The sequence below is a fragment of the Schistocerca americana genome, chromosome 1, assembly GCF_021461395.2.
Source record: "Schistocerca americana isolate TAMUIC-IGC-003095 chromosome 1, iqSchAmer2.1, whole genome shotgun sequence".
Lineage (NCBI taxonomy): Eukaryota > Metazoa > Arthropoda > Insecta > Orthoptera > Acrididae > Schistocerca > Schistocerca americana.
In genome coordinates, this window is record NC_060119.1 from 1,087,109,196 (window position 1) to 1,087,134,858 (window position 25,663).

A 25,663-nucleotide genomic window follows, 5' to 3' on the forward strand; every position below is an offset into this window, starting at 1 on the left:
GCCCATTTGATGTATGGATTAGGACGGGGCAATAGCCGTGGCGCGGTACGTTTGTATCGAGACAGATTTCCAGAACGGAGGTGTCCCGAGAGGAAGATGTTCGAAGCAATTGATCGACGTCTTAGGGAGCACGGAACATTGCAGCCTATGACTCGCGACTGGGGAAGACCTTGAACGACGACGACACCTGCAATGGACGACGCAATTCTTTGTGCACTTGACGATAACCCTAATGTCAGCGTCAGAGAAGTTGCTGCTGTACAAGGTGACGTTGACCAGGTCACTGTATGGAGAGTGCTACGGGAGAACCAGTTGTTTCCGTACCATGTACAGCTTGTGCAGGCACTATCAGCAGCTGATTGGCCTCCACGGGTACACTCAGCGAATGGTTCATCCAACAATGTGTCAATCCTCATTTCAGTGCAAATGTTCTCTTTACGGATGAGGCTTCACTCCAACGTGATCAAATTGTAAATTTTCACAATCAACATGTGTGGGCTGACGAGAATCCGCACGCATTTTTGCAATCAAGTCATCAACACAGACTTTCTGTGAACGTTTCGACAGGCATTGTTGGTGACGTCTTGATTGGTTCCCATGTTCTTCCACCCACGCTCAATGGATCACGTTATTATGATTTCATACGGGATACTCTACCTGTGCTGCTAGAACATGTGCCTTTACAAGTACGACACAACATGTGGTTCATGCATGATGGAGCTCCTGCAAATTTCAGTCGAAGTGTTCGTACGCTTCTCAACAACAGATTCGGTGACCGATGGATTGGTAGAGGCGGACCAATTCCATGGGCTCCACGCTCTCCTGACCTCAACCCTCTTGACTTTTATTTATGGGGGCATTTGAAAGCTCTTGTCTACGCAAACCCGGTACCAAATGTAGAGACACTTCGTGCTCGTATTGTGGACGGCTGTGATACAATACGCCATTCTCCAGGGCAGCATCAGCGCATCAGGGATTCCATGCGACGGAGGGTGGATGCATGTATCCTCGCTAACGGAGGACATTTTGAACATTTCCTGTAACAAAGTGTTTGAAGTGACGCTGGTACGTTCTGTTGCTGTGTGTTTCCATTCCATGATTAATGTGATTTGAAGAGAAGTAATAAAATGAGCTCTAACATGGAAAGTAAGCGTTGCCGGACACATGTCCATATAACATATTTTCTTTCTTTGTGTGTGAGGAATGTTCCCTGAAAGTTTGGCCGTACCTTTTTTAACACTCTGTATAAGCTGACGCCCGTTCACTCGGTGCTCCGTGGCTAGTATGTGCGTTACCTTTCTGAGAAGATTATGCCTTGTAGTCAGATAATGACTTCTTGTCTTGTGAATAATCGCTCAAAGATCACATCCAGACCGAATTATTCTCCGACTTATGTTATCCGGCGAACTCTGTAACGGAAGAAATTTTGGCCGCCAGCTTGTTGATAGCATGTGGTAAGAGAGGTGATGGCTTGATGTTCCTGTTCGCCAGACTTTGCGCCATTGCCCCGCGTTAAATTCTGCCCGTAGGGTCTCATAAAGTGAGGAGGGCATTTGGCAGTGGTGATGATCCTTCTGTCAGACGGGGCGTTAATCTCATCATCTTCATTTGACTTTTCGGCAGGAGCAGGCTGTGTGCAGGCAACGAGTTTTAGCCCCTTCCTAATCTCTCATTGTCATGAACAACACAAACATGACACCAAACTGTTCACACATACATCACGGCCTGCTATACTGGAGCGACCGCATTGAGACACAACGTACGAGGGGGTTCGGAAATGATTGACTATCACGTTGTTTTATAAACATCTCTCCAATTAGGGGCACGCCCTCTCGCAGCACGATGAACTGATTCAAGTGCACCACGCAGACGCTAAATGGCAGTAGTGAATAGTGAAAGGACAGCGCTTGTTTGTTGGTAAGTAGAGAAAGCTATGGAAGGAAAGGAAGGAAAAAATACGTAGCTGTGGTGTAGGGGTAGCGTATGCAGTTCGTAATTATGTGCGAGGATAACGTCCTGAGTTCGATTCCTGGCAATTCTTATTTGGCTCCGAAGGGGGTAAATTATGGTGCCACAAAAGTCTTTCGTCACTTACCTAATAGCATCAAAAGTCTGACAGATAGCCATATAGCGTTTAAAAGGAAATTAAAAGAATTTCTTAACGGTAACTCCTACTCATTAGATGAAATTTTGCATATAGTAAGTGGATAATTTCCTCAACCCCCACAATAAAGTTAAAAATATTAAGTGTCATGTAATATTTTGTGTAATGTGATATCTTGTATAGACACCTTTTATATTAACCTGACACGTTCCACATCGTTACGAAGTGACATATTCAGGATCTATGGAGCAAGTACTAATCTAATCTAATGTAGTCGCGGAGGTTCGAGTCCTCCCTCGGGCATTGGTGTGTGTGTTCGTCCTTAAGATAATTTAGGTTAAGTAGTGTGTAAGCTTAGGGACTGATGACCTTAGCAGTTAAGTCCCATAATATTTCACACACTTTTTTTTTTTTCCTGCATGAAATTTAGCTCAAAGTTACCTTCCACTCCGTAAAAAGTCAACGTATTACTAAAACTAGCTCAATCAAACAGTGTGTGACTGTGACATGTGCAGAAGGAGCTAGGGCGTTGTCTTGTCCCCTACGAGCTTGATCTGTTGACACCACACGCGTTATCAGGCTGTTCGTCTTCTTCGGTGGCGGTGAATCCACATATTTTCACTGCTTAATTTGCTCCTTTCTCTCGGCTCGGGGTCATAGCGATACACCCGGCACTCGTCCATGATGATTAAGCGGCTACGGAAGTCATCTGGATTGATCTGACTCAGCTGCAACACTTCCGTTGCTGTGTCTGCTGGGCAGGCGTTATGAATGGGTGTGAGTAGTCTCGATCTCAGTCAGTGGCGGGCGTTTTGATGTGCAAGACGTTGACAACAGATGGCTGACAGAGTTACACAGTCCACTGTCGCCTCGACTGTGGTACACCGGTCTTCCAGCACTGGGGCCTCCACTTCTGTTGCGATTACAGCTTCTTTACTGAGAAATGGTTTGCCACTTCGTTGCCCGTCATTCAGGATTGTCCGACTACACTGGAAACGTCTGCGCCAACCAACTACTTCGTCATACTGTGGTGCATTGTTGCCGTGCATCTCCACTAACGCAGCGTGGATTGTTGCAGTCTTGTTCTTGGGGATAGCGGTAATCGCAGAAACAACCGGTTTTCGGTTATACCGGTTTCATCTCCAGTTAAACGTGACTATTACAGCCGCCCAGAATAACCAGATTCTGGAATAATCAGTTTTCGATTTTCTGTTGCTGTGATTTCAATTTTCGGTTTTTTGTTATTTTGGTTTCCAGCAATCAGTATAAACACTGAACAACAACATCATCATCATCATTTAAGACTGATTATGCCTTTCAGCGTTCAGTCTGGAGCATAGCCCCCCTTATACAGTTCCTCCATGATCCCCTATTCAGTGCTAACATTGGTGCCTCTTCTGATGTTAAACCTATTACTTCAAAATCATTCTTAACCGAATCCAGGTACCTTCTCCTCGGTCTGCCCCGACTCCTCCTACCCTCTACTGCTGAATCCATGAGTCTCTTGGGTAACCTTGCTTCTCCCATGCGTGTAACATGACCCCACCATATAAGCCTGTTCGCCCTGACTGCTATATCTATAGAGTTCATTCCCAGTTTTTCTTTGATTTCCTCATTGTGGACACCCTCCTGCCATTGTTCCCATCTACTAGTACCTGCAATCATCCTAGCTACTTTCATAAACAACTGAACAAAAATTAAAAAATTCTAAGGGCGCCCAAGACCTTTTAATTATACATTTCAAGATACCTAGAAGCAAAATATCAAATAAAATAGGTAAATAAAGGACAATTGTTGCCGTGCACTTACACTAACGCAGCATGGATTGTTGCAGTGTTGTTCCTAGAGATGCCAGTAATCGCTGAAACAACCGGTTTTCGGTTATACCGCTTTTTTCATCTTCAGTTTAACCTGACTATTACAGCCGCTCAGATTAACCATTTTCTGAAATAACCAATTTTCGTTTTTTCGTTGCGTTGATTTTCAGCAGCCAATGCAGACACTGAACAAAGAAAGAGAAGTCGTAAGGGCGCCCAAGACTTATGCATTACACGTTTCAAGATGGAATATGGGTTCATTTTATTACAAGAATGATAAGATTTATTTAACTTTATACAATCCATTGTCACAGAAATGTGCTGAATATTTACAACTGTCTTTGAATATTAAAGCATCACCTGATGTATACATTTGCCAAACTCTTTTCTTGAAGTACAAAATTCACAACGTTGAGAATGACAGTTCAATCAGTCCTCACTAGATGATGTCTGCTTGATCGGAGGTCACGAACTGGGCAGAGCCTTCCTCTGCTCGGCTTACATATCGGCGTCTCGGTGCTGTGGGACAGCAAGGCTGAAAGAGGGTGCGGCTTCGCCATTGCCTCCCATTCGTCGTTGCAGTATGCCACCAGACATCGTTACCTTCTGTGGTATTGATGCAAGGTGCCGACATTGTGATGGCACCGCGATGTCTCAACGGTACCACAGTTTTCCTGTTCTTCATGCCCGCAGGGGCCTTTTGTTCGCCAAGTCTGAGAGTTGTGTGGGTAAGTGTAGATGACTGTGTGTGTGTGTGTGTGTGTGTGTGTGTGTGTGTGTGTGTGTGTTTGTTTGTATATGAGTACTTGTGGAGTGTAGGGTCATCAAGGAAGTGTTATAGGCCCTCTATTGTTCCTGATCTATATTAATGACATAGGAGACAATCTGAGTTGCCGTCTTAGATGGTTTGCAGATGATGCTGTCATTTACCGTCTTTTTAAGTCATCAAATGATCAAAACGACTTGCAAAATGATTTCGATAAGATATCTGTATGGTGCGAAAAGTGACAATTGACCCTGAATAAAGAAAACTTCGAAGTTATTCACATGAGTACTAAAAGAAATGAGCTAAATTTCGATTACGCGATAAGTCACACAAATCTGAGGGCTGTAAATTCAACTAAATACTTAGGGATTACAATTACAAATAACCTAAATTGGAACGATCACATAGATAATATTGTGGGTAGAGCTAACCAAAGACTGCGATTCATTGGCAGAACACTACGCTTGTCCGCCCTATTCTGGAGTACTGCTGTGCGGTGTGGGATCCGCATCAGGTGGGACTGACGGATGACATGGAAAAAGTACGAAGAAGGGCAGCTCGTTTTGTATTATCGTGAAATAGGGAAGATAGTGTCACAGACATGATACCTGAATTGGAGTGGCAATCATTAAAACAAAGGCGTTTTTCGTTGCGACGGGATCTTCTCATGAAATTTCAATCAGCAGTTTTCTCCTCCGATTGCGAAAACATTCTGTTGGCACCCACCTACATACGGAGAAATGATCATCACGATAAAATAAGAGAAATGAGGGCTCGCACGGAAAAATTTAAGTGCTCGTTTTTCCCGCGTGCCGTTCGAGAGTGGAACGGAGAGAGACAGCATGGTTCATTGAACCCTCTGCCAGGCACTTTATTGTGAATAGCAGAGTAATCACATAGATGTAGATGTAGATCTTCGTCTTCAAAATAATGGGAGAAAGGAGAAGGCAAAACCCGCTGCCGGCACACTCTAGTGCTCTAGAATAGCACCATGAAGACCATTGAGGGACCGGCAGCTGTGACAGAGCGGTTCTAGGCGATTCTGTCCAGAACCGCGCACCTGCTACGATCGCAGGTTCAAGTCCTTCCTCGGGCATGGATGTGTGTGATGTCCTTAGGTTAGTTAGGTTTAACTAATTATAAGTCTAGGGGACTGATGATCTCAGATGTTGAGTCCCATAGTGCTTAGAACCATTTGAAGCATTTAGACCGTTGAGGTTAGCGTCTACGTCCCACGAACGGATTACCATCAGCAGAGTCGCATGCCTTTACTTCATGAAACACTGCGGAAAGGTTTGTCATTTCATCCACGACAGTGTCGCGAAGACCGATGAGGGGCTTCATGCTACCAGCCTCAGTCTCTGCTCAGTCGTAGAGCACTCCGTCTTCAGGCCACTCGTGGCCTGCCGGGACCATCCGACCGCCTTGTCATCCTCAGTGGAGGATGCGGATAGGAGGGGCGTGGGGTCAGCACACCGCTCTCCCGATCGGTATGATGGTATTCTAGACCGAAGCCGCTACTATTCGGTGGAGTAGCTCCTCAGTTGGCTTCACGAGGCTGAGTACACCCCAAAAAATGTCAACAGCGCATGGCGGCTTGATGGTCACCCATCCAAGTGCCGGCCACGCGCAACAGCACTTAACTTCGGTGATCTCACGGGAACCGGTGTATCCACTGCGGCAAGGCCGTTGCTCCCTCAGTCGTAGAGGCGAAGTGAAAATTGTTTGTCCGCAGCTCGTGGTCGTGCTGTAGCGTTCTCGCTTCCCACGCCCGGGTTCCCGGGATCGATTCCCGGCGGGGTCAGGGATTTTCTCTGCCTCGTGATGACTGGGTGTTGTGTGCTGTCCTTAGGTTAGTTAGATTTAAGTAGTTCTAAGTTCTAGGGGACTGATGACCATAGATGTTAAGTCTCATAGTGCTCAGAGCCATTTGAACCATTTTGAACCATTGAAAATTGTTTACAGCACGCCGCTTACCCGGGCGGTCACTCCGCCACTCCCGGCGGTGATTAACTTCCGTGGCCAGACGGGAGTAGGTGTATCCACCTCGGAAAAAGCTATTGGCCTACACCCTTGCTGACCCGTGTAGGCGACGACCGGAGCAACTCAGTTGACGACTGGTGCCTCCGGGCATCTACCACAGCTCTGCCCATGGTCTACGCGGGTCACCAGCGGCACAATTTGGTCTGAAGATGGTCTGGTAGACTGGAACTGGTTACCAGTAAAGAAATGAAACATCATTTGGGACGGAGAGTGATATTGTCAGTAAAAGATAGAGCGTGTTATGTATTGCGAAACGGACTTGTTCCAGTGTTTTGGAATTTAAATCATCCACTGGTACGCTGCTAGGTGAATTTTACCCATAATGAAGACTGTCTGTGACGGTGTAGTTGGCGAGGCTCTGCTGGGGAGTGTGAGTGGCGACAGGCCGGCCGCATCGACAGGTTGGCGGCTGTTATCTGCGCCGTCCTTGGCCTTTATCGGAGCGCCGACCAGTGAGTGCGCCAGAGCGCCAGGTGGCTGGGCCGCAGGTTACGTGGCGCAAGCTCGTCCGGCCGCGTGTCCCGCGGCTTTCTCCGACACTGCAGGCGGCCGGTGCCAGCACCTGCCGGCCGGTGGCGAAATCGCGACAGATAGCTTGAAATCCAGGACGGGCGTACATAAACAGGAATCAGCTCCGTACCCTGGAGTATCGATTATCTGGATACTGATTAGTCGAAAACTGCAGAGCAGCCACATGTTGCATGTAACTTTTTCTTTATATTTTGTCCCTTTTCACTTGACAATAGCTGGCCGGGGTGGCCGAGCGGTTCTAGGCGCTACAGTCTGGAACCGCGCGACCGCCACGGTCGCAGGTTCGAATCCTGCCTCGGGCATGGATGTGTGTGATGTCCTTAGGTTAATTAGGTTTAAGTAGTTCTAAAGGTGGCAGGGGTAAAATACAGGGAGCGAAGGGCTATTTACAATTTGTACAGAAACCAGATGGCAGTTATAAGAGTCGAGGGACACGAAAGGGAAGCAGTGGTTGGGAAGGGAGTAAGTCAGGGTTGTAGCCTATCCCCGACGTTATTCAATCTGTATATTGGGCAAGCAGTAAAGGAAACAAAAGAAAAATCCGGAGTAGGAAATCCATGGAGAAGAAATAAAAGCTTTCGGTTCGCCGATGACATTGTAATCCCGTCAGAGACAGCTAAGGACTTGGAAGAGCAGTTGAACGGAATGGACACTGTCTTGAAAGGAGGATATAAGGTGAACATCAACGAAAGCAAACGAGGATAATGGAATGTAGTTGAGTTAACTCGGCTGATGCTGAGGGAATTAGATTAGGAAATGAGACACTTAAAGTAGTAAAGGAGTTTTGCTTTTTGGGGAGCAAAATAACTGATGATGGTCGAAGTAGAGACGATATAAAATGTAGACTGGCAATGGCAAGGAAAGCGTTTCTGAAGAAGAGAAATTTGTTAACATCGAGTATGGATTTAAGTGTCAGGAAGTCGTTTCTGAAAGTATACGTATGGAGTGTAGCCATGTATGGAAGTGAAACATGGACGATAAATAGTTTGGGCAAGAAGAGAATAGAAGATTTCGAAATGTGGTGCTACAGAAGAATGTTGAAGACTAGATGGGTAGACCACATAACTAATGAGGAGGTATTGTATAGAATTGGAGAGAAGAGAAATTTGTGGCAGAGCTTGACTAGAAGAAAGGATCGGTTGGTAGGACATGTTCTGAGGCATCAAGGGATCACCAATTTAGTATTGGAGGGCAGCGTGGAGGGTAAAAATCGTAGAGGGAGACCAAGAGATGAATACACTAAGCAGATTCAGAAGGATGTAGGTTGCAGTAAGTACTGGGTGATGAAGAAGCTTGCACAGGATAGAGTAGCTTGGAGAGCTGCATCAAACCAGTCTCAGGACTGAAGACCACAACAACAACAAGTAGTTATAAGTTCTAGGGGACTGATGACCTCAGAAGTTAAGTCCCATAGTGTCTGAGAGCCATTTGAACCATTTGAACTTGATAACAGCGAGCATCTTCAGAACTGCGGAAATACAGTGTGGCAATAAAATAAATTCACAAATTCAGTTTACAACTTGACAAATTATGTAGCCGAGGGCACACGTTAGGGGGCGTGCATTAATTAGGTGAGGTCTTTTGGGGGGGGGGGGGTTGGTCGAGCTGAATCTCACCAATGTCACCTGGGGGAGGGGGTGGGCCTCGGCATTTACCCCGTAATTTTTTTTCCTCAAGAAACAATGTAAAATTCGAGAAAACTGGATTAAATTAAGTAAAACACGTTCCTCCGTTAAGATATGGCTGAATTCTACACAACTACATTTATTGCGCTTATGCGAACGTCACGAATTAAAAGAGTCCGCGCCGAATACTGCGGCCGGTGGATGCGCAGTCGGCAGGGTACGAATGAGGAGAGCGGTTTAGTGGTGGGGGTTATGGGCACACGCTGTAGGGGAAAGGCGGAACGCTGAAGGAGGAGTGCCATTCTAACCTGAAGCCTACACTCGCATATTTTGTAAATACGAAGTGGAGCCCCTCCACGCCTACATTTGCATGGTGGAGTGTCGTGAGTGGCAAGTTCTGAGTAAAACCTACATATTTCTCTCGTTGTCATGTTAAAATTTGCTTCTTTTGCTAAAACGCAGCGGGTTTACACGGTGTCACTTTACTAACGTGTTGTGCAGACGCAACTGCGAGAGACTTCTGAAACAGTAGTTCATTAAGTTTATTCAGGAACTGAGGGAAAGTGAGTTTATTAGAAAAACACATTCTCGTTACAAAATAAACGTGTAATGTCGTCACTTACGTTGTTTCAAACCCGTAACATTACTCGTTTCACCAACTGTCGATGGCCCTAGAAATTACATTCTTTCACGTGACAAGTCTGTAATTAGTGGAAAAACACGCTAACTAATGAAGTTTTGCATAATAAACACGTGGGAAAATACACTCCTCTTTCCACGCTATCATTTGCCGAATTCCATTCCGACATTTCAAATCGTTTATGAAATATGAGGAATGTTGTGGATATTTCACTCTGGATTTATCGGTGGCGCGACGCGACAGTGAATGAGCGTATTACATCAGATCAGATTGGCGACACATAGAGACTCTACTAAGTCTAAAGAAAAATTCGATATGTTAGCTAAATTTGATTTGCAGCAACATATTATGTAATATGCACCAAACGCAAAGTTATAGCGCCACCAATTTTTCATTGCAAACTTCTTCGAATTTCGTGGAGTATATTACTTCTATGTAAATATCACAATAACTATAACCATTAACGAAATGATGAGCACTTCGTCATGGACCTGACAAACAAAGCTATAAGCAACATAGAAATGATTTTTGTACCGAATAGTTTCTGTGAAATCGTTTGAGAAAGACTGCAGGATTCTGTCACCGCCGAACGGCAGAAAGGTGACAGAACACAGTCGGCCTCCCCTTCTGAACAAACGAATGAACTCCCCCAACGCTTTGGACGAAAATTGGGCATTGCGCATCGTATTCTGCGCAGACTCTAGCACAGTAGCCGCCACCGACCAGCCAAATACACGACCCGACGAACGCTGTGGCGTACGATCCGGGTGGCAGCTATGCGCGGACAGGTGTTTACGCCCGTAAATGTTTCGTCACTCGACGGCTCATTCAGAATGATTTATCACGATTATTATGTTGCAAACACGAAAAGACACGTCTACAATCCGAAGAAGTGCTGTCAGGAGGAAGTGACATGAAGTTACGGAACGCAGTGGAGTAGAGGTTCACCGAAAATGGAATACTTGGTGCTACACGTTCAGCATGATATCGAACAGCTCCTGAGAGAAGCTGCGGAGAGAAAGGCCGAGACTACTCTCACTTCCTGAATAAGGTAGGGTAAATACCTTTCTTTCTACATAGCTTCTGTGTGCAAGCAACAACGGTGTAGATGGCCAAATCAGAACGAGGTTGAAGGAACAGAGGATTTTACTGATAATGATGTGGACTTGTTGAGACCACATGTGAGTCCTCGTGGACTGAATGATAATGAATTTTCTTTTACGTATATTAGTGGTACCTTTTATGTAAGTATTTTATTGTTCTATTTTTTCACTGTGATGCTAGTCAAAAAAATTATTCAAATGGCTCTGAGCACTATGGGACTTAACTTCTGAGGTCATCAGTCCCCTAGAACTTAGAACTACTTAAACCTAACTAACAAAAGGACATCACACACATCCATGCCCGAGGCAGGATTAGAACTTGCGACCGTAGCGGTCGCGCGGTTCCAGACTGTAGCGCCTAGAACCGCTCGGCCACTTCGGCCGGCTGATGCTAGTCGACTTCATGTCTTGAATAATACTCTTAAATAAAGATAATTCAGCAAATTATGCTTTTGAAATAAATCCAGTTCAATTAAGCACAGATTGACATATTTACACTAAAATATACATTTTAAAAAATCTGACATGAGATCTCACGACATCTCACCAAGGGGGCAGGGGGTCGAAAAAACGCCAAAATCGAATCACTTATTTACTGGACGCCCCCTTACAAATATCGAACAGTGTATAGTGCTGCCTTCACACGTAAGTAGTTGCTCAATTGGCCTCACGAGCCTGAATTCACCTCGTTCCACTCCTCCAACTAAGGAAAAATACGTGGTAGTGCCGCACACGGCATCCAGGCCATCCACATGGCAGTCGTACAAGCCGACCGTCCATCTAGAAACTAAACTGCGCCCGAATAGACCGTGAAGGTTCAACAGACCGACCGGCCACCGGGTCATCCTCAGCCCACAGGTGTCACTGGACGCGAATATGGAGGGACATTTGCTCAGCACACCGTTCTCCCGGCCGTATGTCAGTTGACGAGATCAGAGTAGCTACTTCTCAATTAAGTAGCTCCTCAGTGTGCCTCACAAGGGGCGAGAGAACCCCGCTCGCCAACAGTGCTCAGCAGGCCTTATGGTCACCCATCCAAGTACTACCCCAGCCCGACAGCGCTTAGCTTCGGTGATCGGTGTTACCGCTGCAGCAAGGCCGTTGGCGACCGTTCAGCTACGGAGAAAAAATAATTACTCGAATTCCCCACTTTGAACAGAGCTCACCTTCGTCTCTGTTATGCCAACATCGGGCGCTAGAAGCATGGAGGGGATCGAGCAGCATTAATTAGTAGACGATCCGTTTTCGGGCAAAGATGCTCCATATAAGCGGCCATTCATCCCGAACTCGGTCCTCGGCTGTTTTCTTAAAACAACTCTGTCACACTGCGTTCAGAATGTCCTGAACCAGGTTGAGTCGTTTGCTTGGGCAACTGACCTGTTGCGCCGCCACTAGAGAGCTAGACCACGGATGGAAGTTTACCTCTAACCTTCCTTCCACGAATGGAAGCGGAGAGAAAGTGCGGCCGGTGAGTCGGCAGACGCGTGGCTGCCCACCTGGCACCTGGCGGAGCCCTGCCTCCCATCTGCTGCGCCGGCACTCCTGCGGAGCTTCCGCTACCTGTCTCTGTCTCTGTGCTGTCCTGTCGCTGTCCCTGTCCCCGTGTGACGCAACGCCGCGGCCGCCGGTGTTTTCAACGCGGGCCGCCGTTTCCGCGGCGCGCCGTGCCGCCTGTGTAAATAAACTGCACCGCACCACGGGCTGCGCGCAGCTGTGGCCTTCGGCGCCGGCGCTGCTTTCGAACCCGACCTCCGCACGACTCGCGCTCCGCTGCTGCATTACGCTCCTTATACTGTGGGCAGGTGTCACGCGAGGTTCTACAAAATACGGTACGGTCCTCATCTACACCCCGACCGCCTCCGTCGCCGAGTGGTTATGTTATGTTAACCGGGTACCTAGAAACGACGGAGAGGCTCCGTCCCCGCCGCAGCCGCAGTGTTCCACAACACCACGACGACTACCGCAGTCCACTTCACACGTCCGCTGACCCACACCGAACCGAGGGTTATTGTGCGGTTCGACCCCCGGTGGTTCAAATGGTTCAAATGGCTCTGAGCACTATGGGACTTAACTTCTGAGGTCATCAGCCCCTAGAACTTAGAACTACTTAAACATAACTAACCTAAGAACATCACACACATCCATGCTCGAGGCAGGATTCGAACCTGCGACCGTCGCAGTCGCGCGGTTCCAGACCGTAGCGCCTAGAAGCGCTCGGCCACTCCGGCCGGCCCCGGTGGACCCCCCCCCCCCCCCCTCCGCACGGTACATCTCATACCAGACAGACGAATGTACCGAGCGAGGTGGCGCAGTGGTTAGACACTGGACTCGCATTCGGGAGGACGACGGTTGAATCCCGCGTCCGGCCATCCTGATTTAGGTTTTCCGTGATTTTCCTAAATCGCATGGGTGTGTGTAATGTCCTTAGGTTAGTTAGGTTTAAGTAGTTCTAAGTTCTAGGGGACTGATGGCCACAGATGTTAAGTCCCATAGTGCTCAGAGCCATTTGAACCATCCTAAATCGCTCCAGGCAAATGCCGGGATGGTTCCTTTGAAAAGGGCACGGCCGACTCCCTTCCCCATCCTTCCCTAATCCGATGAGACCGATGACCTAGCTGTCTGGTCTCCTTCCCCAAAACAACCCAACCAGACGAATGTAACCTCTATGTTTGCGTGGTAGAGTAATGGTGGTGTGCGCGTACTTGGAGAACTTGTTTGCGCTGCAGTCGCCGACATAGTGTAGCTGAGAGGCGGAGTAAGTCCGCATTTGCCGACGCTGATGGAAAACCGCCTAAAAACCATCCACAGACTGGCCGGCTCGCCGGACCTCGACACAAATCCGCCGGGCTGATTCGTGCCAGGAACGGGCTCGCCGTATTTTTTTTATTTTATGCTTTATTTTTTTTAAGCAAAGTGTGAGTAACATACGCGCTCTGGAGAACAATTATGTGTTCAGGCATTTCATTCACCTGGGAATCGACGATCTCGGCCATTCTTGCCTGTTATCGGTATCGATACCGCACAGATGGGCAGAGACAGTCGGATAACAAATTACAAAAAAATAGATTTTCTCGTAAGATGTAATTGCGAATTATCAACCTTCGGATCTTTTTTCTTTTACTTGTACTGTAAAACCACCTTGTTCCAAGTTTCATGATTGTAGGTCAATGGGAAGTACAGGCTTTGATGATTGAGTTTACGAGTATGCGACATAAATGGCCGTATTTTTTGATTATGTTGACATAAAAGCTAACGTTTATTATGTCACAAAGGAACCATAGACCTTAGTATGTAACATAACTTCCAACTTAATACGTCTACCAGTTCCTGAGAAAACTGACAGACAGTCGGTCTGGTAAGCCGGTCAGGGTGGCCGAGCAGTTCTAGGCGCTACAGTCTGGAACCGCGCGGCCGCTACGGTCGCAGGTTCGAATCCTGCCTCGGGCATCGATGTGTGTAATATCCTTAGGTTAGTTAGGTTTAAGTAGTTCAAAGTTCTAGGGGACTGATGACCTCAGAAGTTAAGTTCCATAGTGCTCGGAGCCATTTGAACCATTTTTCGGTCTGGTAACAGATGGAAAGAAACATTTTCGTGTGATATAATTGTAAATTCACAATTTTCTGAATCTTTCCTATACTTGTGCAGTCAAACCTTGCATCTTGCCAGATTTCGAGATTCTAGACTAACGGGAAGTACCCTTTACGTTTTGATCAGGGAGTTGTCTAATTCTCTTAAAAAGAACAGCACAAGGTATTGCTGGTGAACTGGAAAAAACTTGCACCATTGAAATACAAAACATATACAATTAGAATTAGACGTTTCCATAAGTGCCAGTGCAGCTCTATTCCATGTACAGAGTCTTTGGCAATCAAATGGTTGTTTTCTTTTGCTTACCTATTTCCTGCCTCTGTCTTGTTAGTAGTTGTGTAAAGTCACGACCATCAGCACTGTTGAATCAGAATCTGTGTCTTGTAGTAATGAATGTTCTCCGTTGTTACAGGTGATAATGGGCGACCGCACTGCGGCAGAAAGGGCGTGCAAGGATCCCAACCCCATCATCGACGGACGCAAGGCGAACGTTAACTTAGCTATCCTGGGCGCCAAGCCACGTGGAAATGTGACGACAGGTAAGCCCACCCCACTGCTTCATTATGTCGTTCCGCCACGAGTTGCGTTGGGCAGGTACTGATGTGGGGCGAGGTAACTCTGATGTTATGATACACAATTTCACCTGCTCTTGCGCAATGCACGTAGTCAGAAGTGCATCCCCCCGTATACCACCTACAGTCCTTAATGACCTTCTTAGCCAATTAAGGTCCTTGTTGAGGCGGGTACGCGAATGGTTTCATTAAGAACACCAAAATCGTCTTTCTCATCTATCCTTTCCCGATTTTGCGGAATTACACCTCCTTACCGGAATATTATCTAGGTACAATGAAGTTATTTAAGCAATCCGCCGAAGTTTTAGTTTCGGCTCACCTTCGTAATACTTGGAGTCGTATAATAAGTGATATGCAGTTCCTTTGTTGTGTCCTTATTCAGCAATTATTATAATAATGAATCTTTCAAAGACTCTCTATAAACTAAGTTGGTATTGGTAAGTCAGTAGCTGTGAAAATATCCGTAGTCATTTTATTGTTTGTTCAGATTCGAATTTGTGCATCAGTATAGAGAACGACATAAATCATCATTTTAGCTTGATTAATCCTTTGCTCCCATTTGTGGTTAAGCTATGCCGAACAATTTTACCAGCCGTATTTTTGAATGGCAGTAAAAAATATAGTGTTTCCAAAAGTCACTTTAACATTCTACCTCAAAAAAGATACACTTCTCCTTGAAATTGTGTATATACACTTTCAGTCGATAAATAATTCACTTTTACTGAATAATGTTTAACTGTAGTTGTAAAAGCAGATTACAGTAATCCCAAATGCAGCTTAGCAGCCCTCGATGACAGCAGCATAATAATAGCAACCCAAAGGCAACTAAACAGCAACTGAACGTTTAATTTATCTGCATAACTGGTAAATACTAATGTGAAGCTATGGCGCAGTCGGGCGAAATCGATACTCTTGCTATCGCAGACAAGCACCGCGCTGTAACGGCCATCGCAGCGGGCCTTCTTTGATTTACGCAGGGTAGAGTTCACTCGGCCGCAGTTTCATATGGATGACATGAAAGATAAGAAAACGAAGCGAGAAATCAGTTTTTAACATTTACAGAGGCGAATAAAAACATTTTTGTTCTCATTGCCGCGTGTTGCTGAAGCAAGAGAAATTTTACACGTTTATGTCACTCAGATTCAGAATACTTAGGTCCTAGCGGCCTCGACGTCGATGCGATGCTGCACTTCGTCCTTTCGTAATTTCAGGGTCATGCAGCTGTTTATAAGTTACAAGCAGATACTTTCAAGATTGAATTCACCAGATATTCACATTCTTTTTCCAGTTTTTTGAGACCTGTTATGCGAGGGACCTTAACTATTTGCTTCGTATTTTGGATTAAAAACTCACTGGTGGACCCCAGGCGTAGCATAAATTGGAACAGATCGCTCCTCTAATGAACGAGAATTCGCGTATTTAAATGTGGTAGTTTCGTTATTAACCCGCGAGAACTCGCGCCTTTAAAAGTTGACGCGATTGCTCGCCTTTGGAGCATTTTGCTCATACTCAACAAGCAGTCGGAAATGTGTAAATTAGTTTGATTTTATTTTTACAAGAAAACACTCATATTTTAGTATTTAATACATTTATTTTCAGTACAAAACAATGAGTTTATATTGTTGGTAATAATCTTAAGATAATTATAACCGCGTCTTCTGAGGTACTTACAAAAAAAATGAAAAACATAGGAAACAAGTATTTCTTATTATTTAACTTCAGTGATTTAATCTTCATCATATATTTGAGCTTTGCACTTATCACATAATGCTACAGCATGTTCATTACACAAAAATTTTTGACAATGGATACAAGCCTGTTTTGTCTACCGATTTTTGCATCTTGGACAGACTTGACATATGTCACTGGGTTTCTCAGCGTCTGAAACTTTAGTTTCATAGGTAAATCGTTTTATAACTTGCTGTAGAGGATGATACAAGGTTTGCATTGTAGTCCTACGCACAATTTGTGGTCTTGTTAGCTCTAACGCCAGCGTTTTCAAGTACTGTCTTCTAGTAATAAATACATTTGTATTATCTTTGTATATTATTTGACTCTTTATGTCACTAACATTTAAAATAGGAAATAATAATCTCAGCGGCCACCTACATGCTACTCCAGCCACGGAATATTCGTCTTTCAGTCGGTCCACCATATCGACACCTTCTTTTGTCCGATTATAATACGCGATGGTTTCAGGTTTTGCGTGTCCCCCAATTGTTGGATCGATCTGATCATAGTCATGGAGCGTACTTGTCACAAGCACAACTTTTTTCTCATTTTTCTTTGGTATACAGGAAACCAGAACCTTGTTCTCATGAAAACCAAATGTAATGCTGGGTGTTGCTCGTATTTTAGTATCTAGGATCAAAGGAGCGACTTCTTTTTTATTCTTTTTGAGAGTACCAACTAAAGTTGTTCTTTTATTCATCAATTCGTCAGCCAGTCGAACCGAGCTGAAATAACTATCAGTCGTTATATTTCTACCAGAGTATAATATATCTTGTGATAAACGATAGCCGGCCGGAGTGGCCGTGCGGTTCTAGGCGCTACAGTCTGGAGCCGAGCGACCGCAACGGTCGCAGGTTCGAATCCTGCCTCGGGCATCTGTGGTCATCAGTCCCCTAGAACTTAGAACTACTTAAACGTAACTAACCTAAGAACATCACACACATCCATGCCCGAGGCCGGATTCGAACCTGCGACCGTAGCAGCAGCGCGGTTCCGGACTGAAGGGTCTAGAACCGCTCGGGCACAGCAGTCGGCAGCTGCTGTGTGTAGGGTGTAGCTCCCGTGTGGACAGTGGTGATTGATGGGACGCTGTCTTTGGTGTGAGACTAAAATAGTTTCACTATTACCGCTCTTGTCTTTTACAGCCGCCGGTGCTCCTCATTTTCTTTCTTTGCTTAAGAGCTACATGCTCTGTTTTTGTCCAAGATGTTCTCTCTTTTGTACCGTGAGTTTCTGAGGGCCACTTCCTCCTTCCTTCGTTGGTAGTTTTATTTCTATGCGGAACGTCCTGCCTACCGCCACGTTGTCAGTTTATTAAGAGTATCACTTGAGTGAACTTTGTTCTGTGCGTTTGCAATCATATGTTTGAGGCGAAATTTAGCTGGAAAGCCGGCTCTGCGTGGCCGAGCGGTTCTAGGCGCTACAGTCTGGAACCGCACGACCTCTACGGTGGCAGGTTCGAATCCTGCCTCCGGCATGGATGTGTGTGATGTCCTTAGGTTAGTTAGGTTTAAGTAGTTCTAAGTTCTAGGGGACTGATGACCTCAGCAGTTAAGTCCCATAGTGCTCAGAGCCATTTGAGCCATTTTTTTAGCTGGAAAACTCCCTAACAGCTACACTGTCGTTGGTTGGTGTATGTCACAGTCGATAATACGGTATTCGGATTCTATCCGGTTATGATTTCGTGGTACTTTCTTCTATATTTCGTGATAAAATAAAACGAGCTGCCCTTCGTTGGACTTGTTTGATGTCGTCCGGGAGTTCCACCTGATCCGGATCCCACGCCGCACAGCAGTACTCCATAACAGGGCGGACAAGCGTGGTGTAAGCAGTCTCTTCAGTGGACCTGTTGCACTTTCTAAGTATTCTGGCAATAAATCACAGTCTTTGGTTTGTTTTTCCCAGTACATTAACTACTTGATCGTTCCAATGTAAGTTATTCATAATTTCAATGCCTAAGTATTTAGTTGAATTTACGGCCTTTAGATTTGGATGCTTTAACGTGTACTGAGATTTAGCGGACCCCTTATGTTACTCATTTGGATCACTTCACACTTTCAATTATCTAGAAACAACTGCCACTTTTCGTACCGTACAGATATCTCGTCGAAATCATTTTGCAATTGGTTTTGATCCTCTGGCGACTTTACCAGACATTAAATGCAATAATCTGCAAACAATCTATGTGGGCTGCTCAGATTGTTTCCTAAATCGTTTATATGGATCAGGAACAGCAGAGGGCCTGTGACATTTCCTTGGCGAATGCCAGGTATGACTTCTGTTTTACTCGATGATGTCCTCAATTTGGCGAGGGAGAGAGTCCAAGGGTTTCTTCATTTCTATCATATCCAACTGAAGCCACACATTCGTCATTAGACGCTAAAGAACTAGCAAATAGCGGGGAGGGGGGCCCTTGATCCCTACATTTCACCCACTGTTCGAAATAGTCTCAAACTTTTCAATGGGATTTTAGCGAACTAGTGGAGATGTGATTAGGATACCTGTGCGTTCGTCACACCAGGAAGGTATGCGTGTAGCCCTGTGAACATAGCTGTTGTAATCTTGGGGACGGGAGTGTTCGCATGATACTCATCGTAAAGAGATTAGAAAAGATAACATTTGGTTACCGGGCACGTTGAACTAAGCATTTTAGTACATTTTCACGGCAACCTGAATGTGGGGGGCATACGAAAAACCCTTCATAAATTTCACAAAACCATGTCCAGCCTTAACAACACTCTCTGCACACTGCGAGTTAAGCACCGTCGGTACACTGGACGCCTTGCATCGTTTGAAACAGGCAAAATAGCAAGTTGTCGGTTCACACTCCCCACCTCCAGTTAACTACTGTCCAGTTTCTTCGTTGTTTGGGCCCTTGAAGACGTCCAGCGTTATGAATCACTATGAGCAGTGGCCTTTTACAAGGTACCTTTTTCCAAATGTCCACCGAATGCAGTTCCCTTCGCAGTGTTCGCTTGAAAACTAGTTGACATGGGTGTGCATTCACTAGCATGCTAGAAACAATGACTGTCGTGCTGGAAACTCATTGTCATTGACAAGGTGCGACACTCGTCTCCGGCAACTATACATCGCACATCATTTCTTGTAGGCACATTGGGCAGCCTGCGTTGACACGTCATCAAATTGGGCAACTTCTCTCACGATGTGGTCGTGGGCAGCTCCAAACACGATACCTATATTGGCTGATGAAAGTCATCAGAAACAATCCGTCACAATTTGAGAAAATAGTGATGTCCATACCTGCAACACTAGAGGAAAAATTTATCTTTACTGTCCGTTATTAAAGCTGTCAGTTGCTCAGAATTCGTTATTAAAGCTGTCAGTTGCTCAGAATTCATTATTAAAGCTGTCAGTTGCTCAGAAAGGAGTTCCGTATGCACCAACAAAATGTTTTGATCATTTGCTCAATATCATGAAATGTCTGACAGATAGCAAAACAAATTTTAAATCTTACCTGAATCATTTCTCCTGGACAATTCCTTTTATTCCATGGACGAACTACTATTTAAAAACTGGCAGTCTGTTATCCTGCAAACAGACTCGTTCCAAATCATTTCGATAAAACAGTCGTTCAGATGATTTATGGAACCTGTAACTAACTAACTAACCAACGTATTCCTGTCTTTATGTCTTGTTTGCATGTGTACGCATGTTATTGCACTGATACCGTGCAGCTGAGTGGCGTATACGCACTACTTGACTGGCATGCCACGCCAATTTTGACGGCTCACATGACCGCCACGTGCCAGTTCAGCGCCATATACAACGCTCCAAAGCGGCCAGAATACTGTTTGAAGGGGATGTTCAGTACTTTGTCGGGTAAAGTTATATTAAAAGTCGAGCGCCACCGAATTGGTTCTAGCTTCGTAGTGTAATTGTTCCACTGTTTGCGTAAACCATTTCAGGCAGTTGCCTTTCAGAAACTACGCAAGCCCATGGTCGAGCTTAAACGCTTGAGGTCGTCAAACGGACAGGCGTAATTGAATGTGCCCCTCATGCAAAATTCTGTAACACGGTTTATTCTCGCGTATTTCATTTCTCGCGTGTTATGACCTGTTTCGAGACTGAAAATCTGCCCTGAAAGAATCAACACGGATTTCGCAAACAGCTCGTTGTGAAACCCAGCTTGCCCTGTTTGTACTCAAGTTCTTAAACTTCCGGCAGGTATCCGATACAGTTCCTCACCGTCACCAAAGCATTAAACATAACGTGCGGAATATCACACTACCTTTTTGACTGAATTGAAGGCGTGTCCCTAACAGATAGGACACAACATGTCATTAACTAAGAGAAACGGTCATACGTAAAAGTAACTTCGGACGTATCCCAAGGGAGTGTTATAGGACCATTACTGTAAGCAATATATATAAATGGCCTGGTGTATAACGTGGAAACTTTAGGCATCGTCGAAGTTACCCGAGGTTATTTGCGGATAATGCTGTCACATATACAGTGTGTAACGGAAATAAATGCAGATGTTTCTATATGTGGTACCTTAACATGCCCATACATTAATGTGTTAGGTGTTATTTCTCTGCGTCGAACAGTCTTCCCACAAACTTTACGACCTGATGTTTTCTGCACGCTTATTCTTCACCAGTAAGTGGGCTACACCTGGCAGTATAGATTGACCGTTTTGCATCCACACGTCAATACCTGACCTGCTGTCCAGGGGAAAGTAAGCATTAATGTCTTGCTCTTGCCATATGTGCTTGGGGGTACTAACCAACCTAAAAACATACGACTTGTCATTTGCATGCTGTAAATACTGATGTAATGTTATTTAGTACACCGTCCGCAAGTCACCAATAGAAATATCTACTCTTTTACCCGTTACAATCTGTACAGAGATGTCACAGTGCCGGAAAATTGTAGCTAAATGCTAGAAGACCTGCAGAGGTCCGACACTTGATGCAGGGATCGGCAGTTGATCCTCAACATAAACAGATGTAATGCACCGTCGATAAATAGACGAAAAACCCCATCGTTGTATGGGTGCAAGATTGTTAACTAAACCAGACACATCTGAGATTTGGTGTGCGGAGCAATTTAAAGTGGAACAACCAAATAAAAGTAATCGTAGGAAAGGCAGATGACAAACGGATACAGTGAGCCTCGAGAAGTGTAGCTTATCCATGGAGTAGGTAGTTTGCAAAATACTTATCCGGCCGATGGTTGTGTTTTGCTCTATAATTCGGGACCCGACCCAGATAGGATCAATAAATGAGGTAGAGAGGATCCAAATAAAAGCAGTGCGTTTCGTCATAGGTTCGTTTAGTTAGCGCGCAAGTGTCACAGAAATGCTCACCTACCTTCAGTTACAGGCGCTAGGAGAGAAACATGCTTCACTATGTAATTCACTGTTCAGATTCCGTGATCGTACTTTCCTACAAGAATCAACCAGTGTATTGCTTCCTCCTAAACATACCTTGCGAAAAGACCTTGAAGACGAAATTAGAGAGATTGGAGCTCGCACGGGTGCTTGATCCCGTCGCTGTTTCACTCCCCATCCGCTCTTACTCTAATGGATAGTCCTATCTGTGTCTTTTATGTAGGCTAAATTTGTTGCGAACTGTTCCTGCTTTTCCTGAAAGTGTGGTCTCCCAACGCATCTGTATTTTCTCTCAGTATTATGAGCTTGTTTGTGTATTCTTGTTGCTCTATCTTCACTGCCATAGCAGGTCGGGCGATCTAGTGGTCCCTCTTCTGTGTTTTTGGTTTCCCAGACTTGCATTGAGCTTATTGTCAGGCTCCCGCTGTGTTTTGTAGAACCGTCGGGCAGTCTGCTTAACTCTGTCCGTAATAGGAGGATGTCTGTTTCCTGATGGATTTCCCTGAGTAGGGTAATCTAGCGGGAGGTGCATGACGAGTCACGAGGCTCTACCTTGCTCACCTTGGAGCCTGCGAATATGGCAGTCGGTTGCGTTTCCCCACACAGTGGCCGCATATTCTGGTATTGGTCGGGTCAGTGCTAGATGCAGCGTAGCACCTCGGGGCTTAGCAGGGGGTAAAGCGCCCCCAGACGGGCACATGCTTTGCCCCAAACCTCGCGGACGTGCGATTTCTAAGTGAGGCGTCTATCTAGGGTTGTATTGTATTGTATGTTAACCGGGGGCCCACAAACGACGGAGAAACTCCGTCCCCGCCGCAGCCGCAGTGGTCCACAACCCCACGACGACTACTGCAGTCCACTTCACCCCTCCGTCGCCCCACACCGAACCCAGGGTTATTGTACGGTTCGGCCCCCGGTTGGACAACCCCCCCCCCCCCCCCCCCCCCCAAAGAAAACGTCTCACACCAGACGAGTATAAACCCTGTGTTTGCGTGGTAGAGTAATGGTGGTGTACGCGTCCGTGGAGAAAGTGCGCAGCAAGTGTCGACATAATGTAGCTTTGGCGGAATAAGTGGAATCATCCCGCATTCACCGAGGCAGATGGAAAACCGCCTAAAAACCATCCACAGACTGGCCGGCTCACCGGACCTCGACACAAGACCGCCGGCCGGATTCGTGCCGGGGACCAGGCGCTCCTTCCCACTCCGGAAAGCCGTGCGTTAGACCGCACGGCTAACCGGGCGGGCTCTATCTAGGGTTACACCGAGGTACCTTGCGTGCAAAACCATGGAATGGGGCCTCCCAAGATTCGCAATAGCCGAAGGTCTATTGGCACCCTGCGTCCCGTAATTATGACGGCATTGTTTTTCGTGTCGTCAAACTTTAAGATTGTTACAAACCATCCGAAAGTCAAGATCGTACAAAATATTTTTTATTCAAGACAACCGATTCCAACAATCTTAGCTGTCATCTTCAGTTTTTAAACGTTTTTTGTAGTAAAACATGTTCATTTCAGGTTGAGCCTCAAGCGTACGACGTCAAGGGGATAAAACTCTGCGCGTTATAAACGTTGTATCTTCGCTAAAATATTTAAAAACAGACAGCACCCAGTCCAAAAGCCCATGTCCGTATACATATTGCTCACAGATGCTTGTTACATGATACAGATACGGTACACAATAGCACACCTCTGTATATATGCTGGGCACATACTAAACAGTATTATACGCCATTTAAAGTGGATCCGCACTTTTTAGTATGTGTCCAGCATATAAATTTTTAAATATTTTAGCGATGACAAACGTTTACAATGTGCTGAGTTTTATCCACTTGACGTCTAGTGCACGAGGTTCAGCAAAAATGAACATATTTTACTACAAAAAAATGTTTGGGACATAAAGATGACATCTAAGACTGTTGAAACCGGTTGTCTTGAATAAATATTTTGTGTTTTGTACGATTGGCTTTTGAATGTTTTGTAACAATTAAGCAGATCGTCTTTCAGTAATCTCATAACGAGAAAATTCAATTAACTTTAGACACCATTTCGTTACGGGTGGAACAGGGAATTGTATCTATGCTTTATAGATCTAGAAAAGCCATATGACCGGGTTCCTAGGAGGAAGTTATTGTCTGTTCTACGAGATTATGGAATAGGAGGCAAACTTTTTCAAGCAATTAGGGGTCTGTACATAGATGGTCAGGCAGAAGTTAGAGTTGACGGTACATTGAGTTCATGGTTCAGAGTAGTTTCAGGGGTAAGACAAAGCTGCAACCTGTCTCCACTATTGTTCATATTATTTATGGATCATATGTTGAAAACAGTAGACTGGTTGGGTGAGATTAAGAAATTTGAACACAAAATAAGCAGTCACCGATATGCGGATGACTTCGATTGGATTGAAAGTTTGCAAAGTAATGGTTCAAATGGCTCTGAGCACTATGGGACTTAACTTCTAAGGTCATCAGTCCCCTAGAACTTAGAACTACTTAAACCTAACTAACCTAAGGACATCACACACATCCATGCCCGAGGCAGGATTCGAACCTGCGACCGTAGCGGTCGCGCGGTTCCAGACTGTAGCGCCTAGAATCGCTCGGCCACCCCTGCCGGCTGCAAAGTAATATTTCAGAGCTAGATCAGAAATGTAAGGACTATGGTATGAAGATTAGTATCTCCAAAACGAAAGTAATGTCAGTGGGAAAAGATATAAAAGGACTGAGTGCCAAATAGGAGGAACAAAGTTAGAACAGGTGGACGGTTTCAAGTACTTAGGATGCATATTCTCACATGATGGCAACATAGTGAAAGAACTGGAAGTGAGGTGTAGCAAAGCTAATGCAGTGAGCGCTAAGCTACTCTCTTCTGCAAGAAGGAAGTCAGTACCAAGACTAAGTTATCTGTGCACCGTTCAATCTTTCGACCAACTTTGTTGTATGGGAGCAAAAGCTGGGTAGATTCAGGTTACCTTATCAATAAGGTTGAGGTTACGGATATGAAAGTAGCTAGGATGATTGCAGGTACTAGTAGATGGGAACAATGGCAGGAGGGTGTCCGCAATGAGGAAATCAAAGAGAAACTGGGAATGAACTCTATAGATGTAGCAGTCAGGGAGAACAGGCTTAGATGTTGGGGTCATGTTACACGCATGGGAGAAGCAAGGTTACCCAAGAGACTCATGGGTTCAGCAGTAGAGGGTAGGAGGAGTCGGGGTAGACCAATGAGAGGGTACTTGGATTCGGTTAAGAATGATTTTGAAGTAATAGGCTTAACATCAGAAGAGGCACCAATGTTAGCGCTGAATAGGGGATCATGGAGGAATTTTATAAGGGGGACTATGCTCCAGACTGAACGCTGAAAGGCATAATCAGTCTTTAAAAAAATGGTTCAAATGCCTCTGAGCACTATGGGACTTAACTGCTGTGATCATCAGTCCCCTAGAACTTAGAATTACTTAAACCTAACTAACCTAAGGACATCACACACATCCATGGCCGAAGCAGGATTCGAACCTGCGACCGTAGCGGTCTCGCTGTTCCAGACTGTAGCGCCTAGAACGGCCCGGCCACTCCGGCCGGCAATCGGTCTTAAATGATGATGATGATGATGACTACTTCGTTGCCGATGCCCCTAGGACGTCGCGGGCCGTTTGCAGACGGCGACGCGTCATATCGACTTTTAATGGAGCGAGCTTATAGTGCGATGTCATACCCGTTCGCAGCCGCTCGCGTACCAAGAACCGGATGACCTCAAAATCTCGCGTCACCTGTGATCTGAGAGTGAGCTTC

The 25,663-nt window shown here is 45.5% G+C and overlaps 1 protein-coding gene across 1 annotated transcript in view; it reads left to right on the forward strand.

Moving 5' to 3' along the window:
• LOC124617826 (RNA-binding protein 24-B-like) overlaps positions 1–25,663 on the forward strand; it is a 349,098-nt gene that overhangs the window by 125,870 nt on the left and 197,565 nt on the right. The window contains exon 2 of the mRNA XM_047145296.1: positions 14,631–14,757. Within this exon, the coding sequence (XP_047001252.1) occupies positions 14,631–14,757 (127 nt within the window). The remainder of the gene's footprint in view (positions 1–14,630; positions 14,758–25,663) is intronic.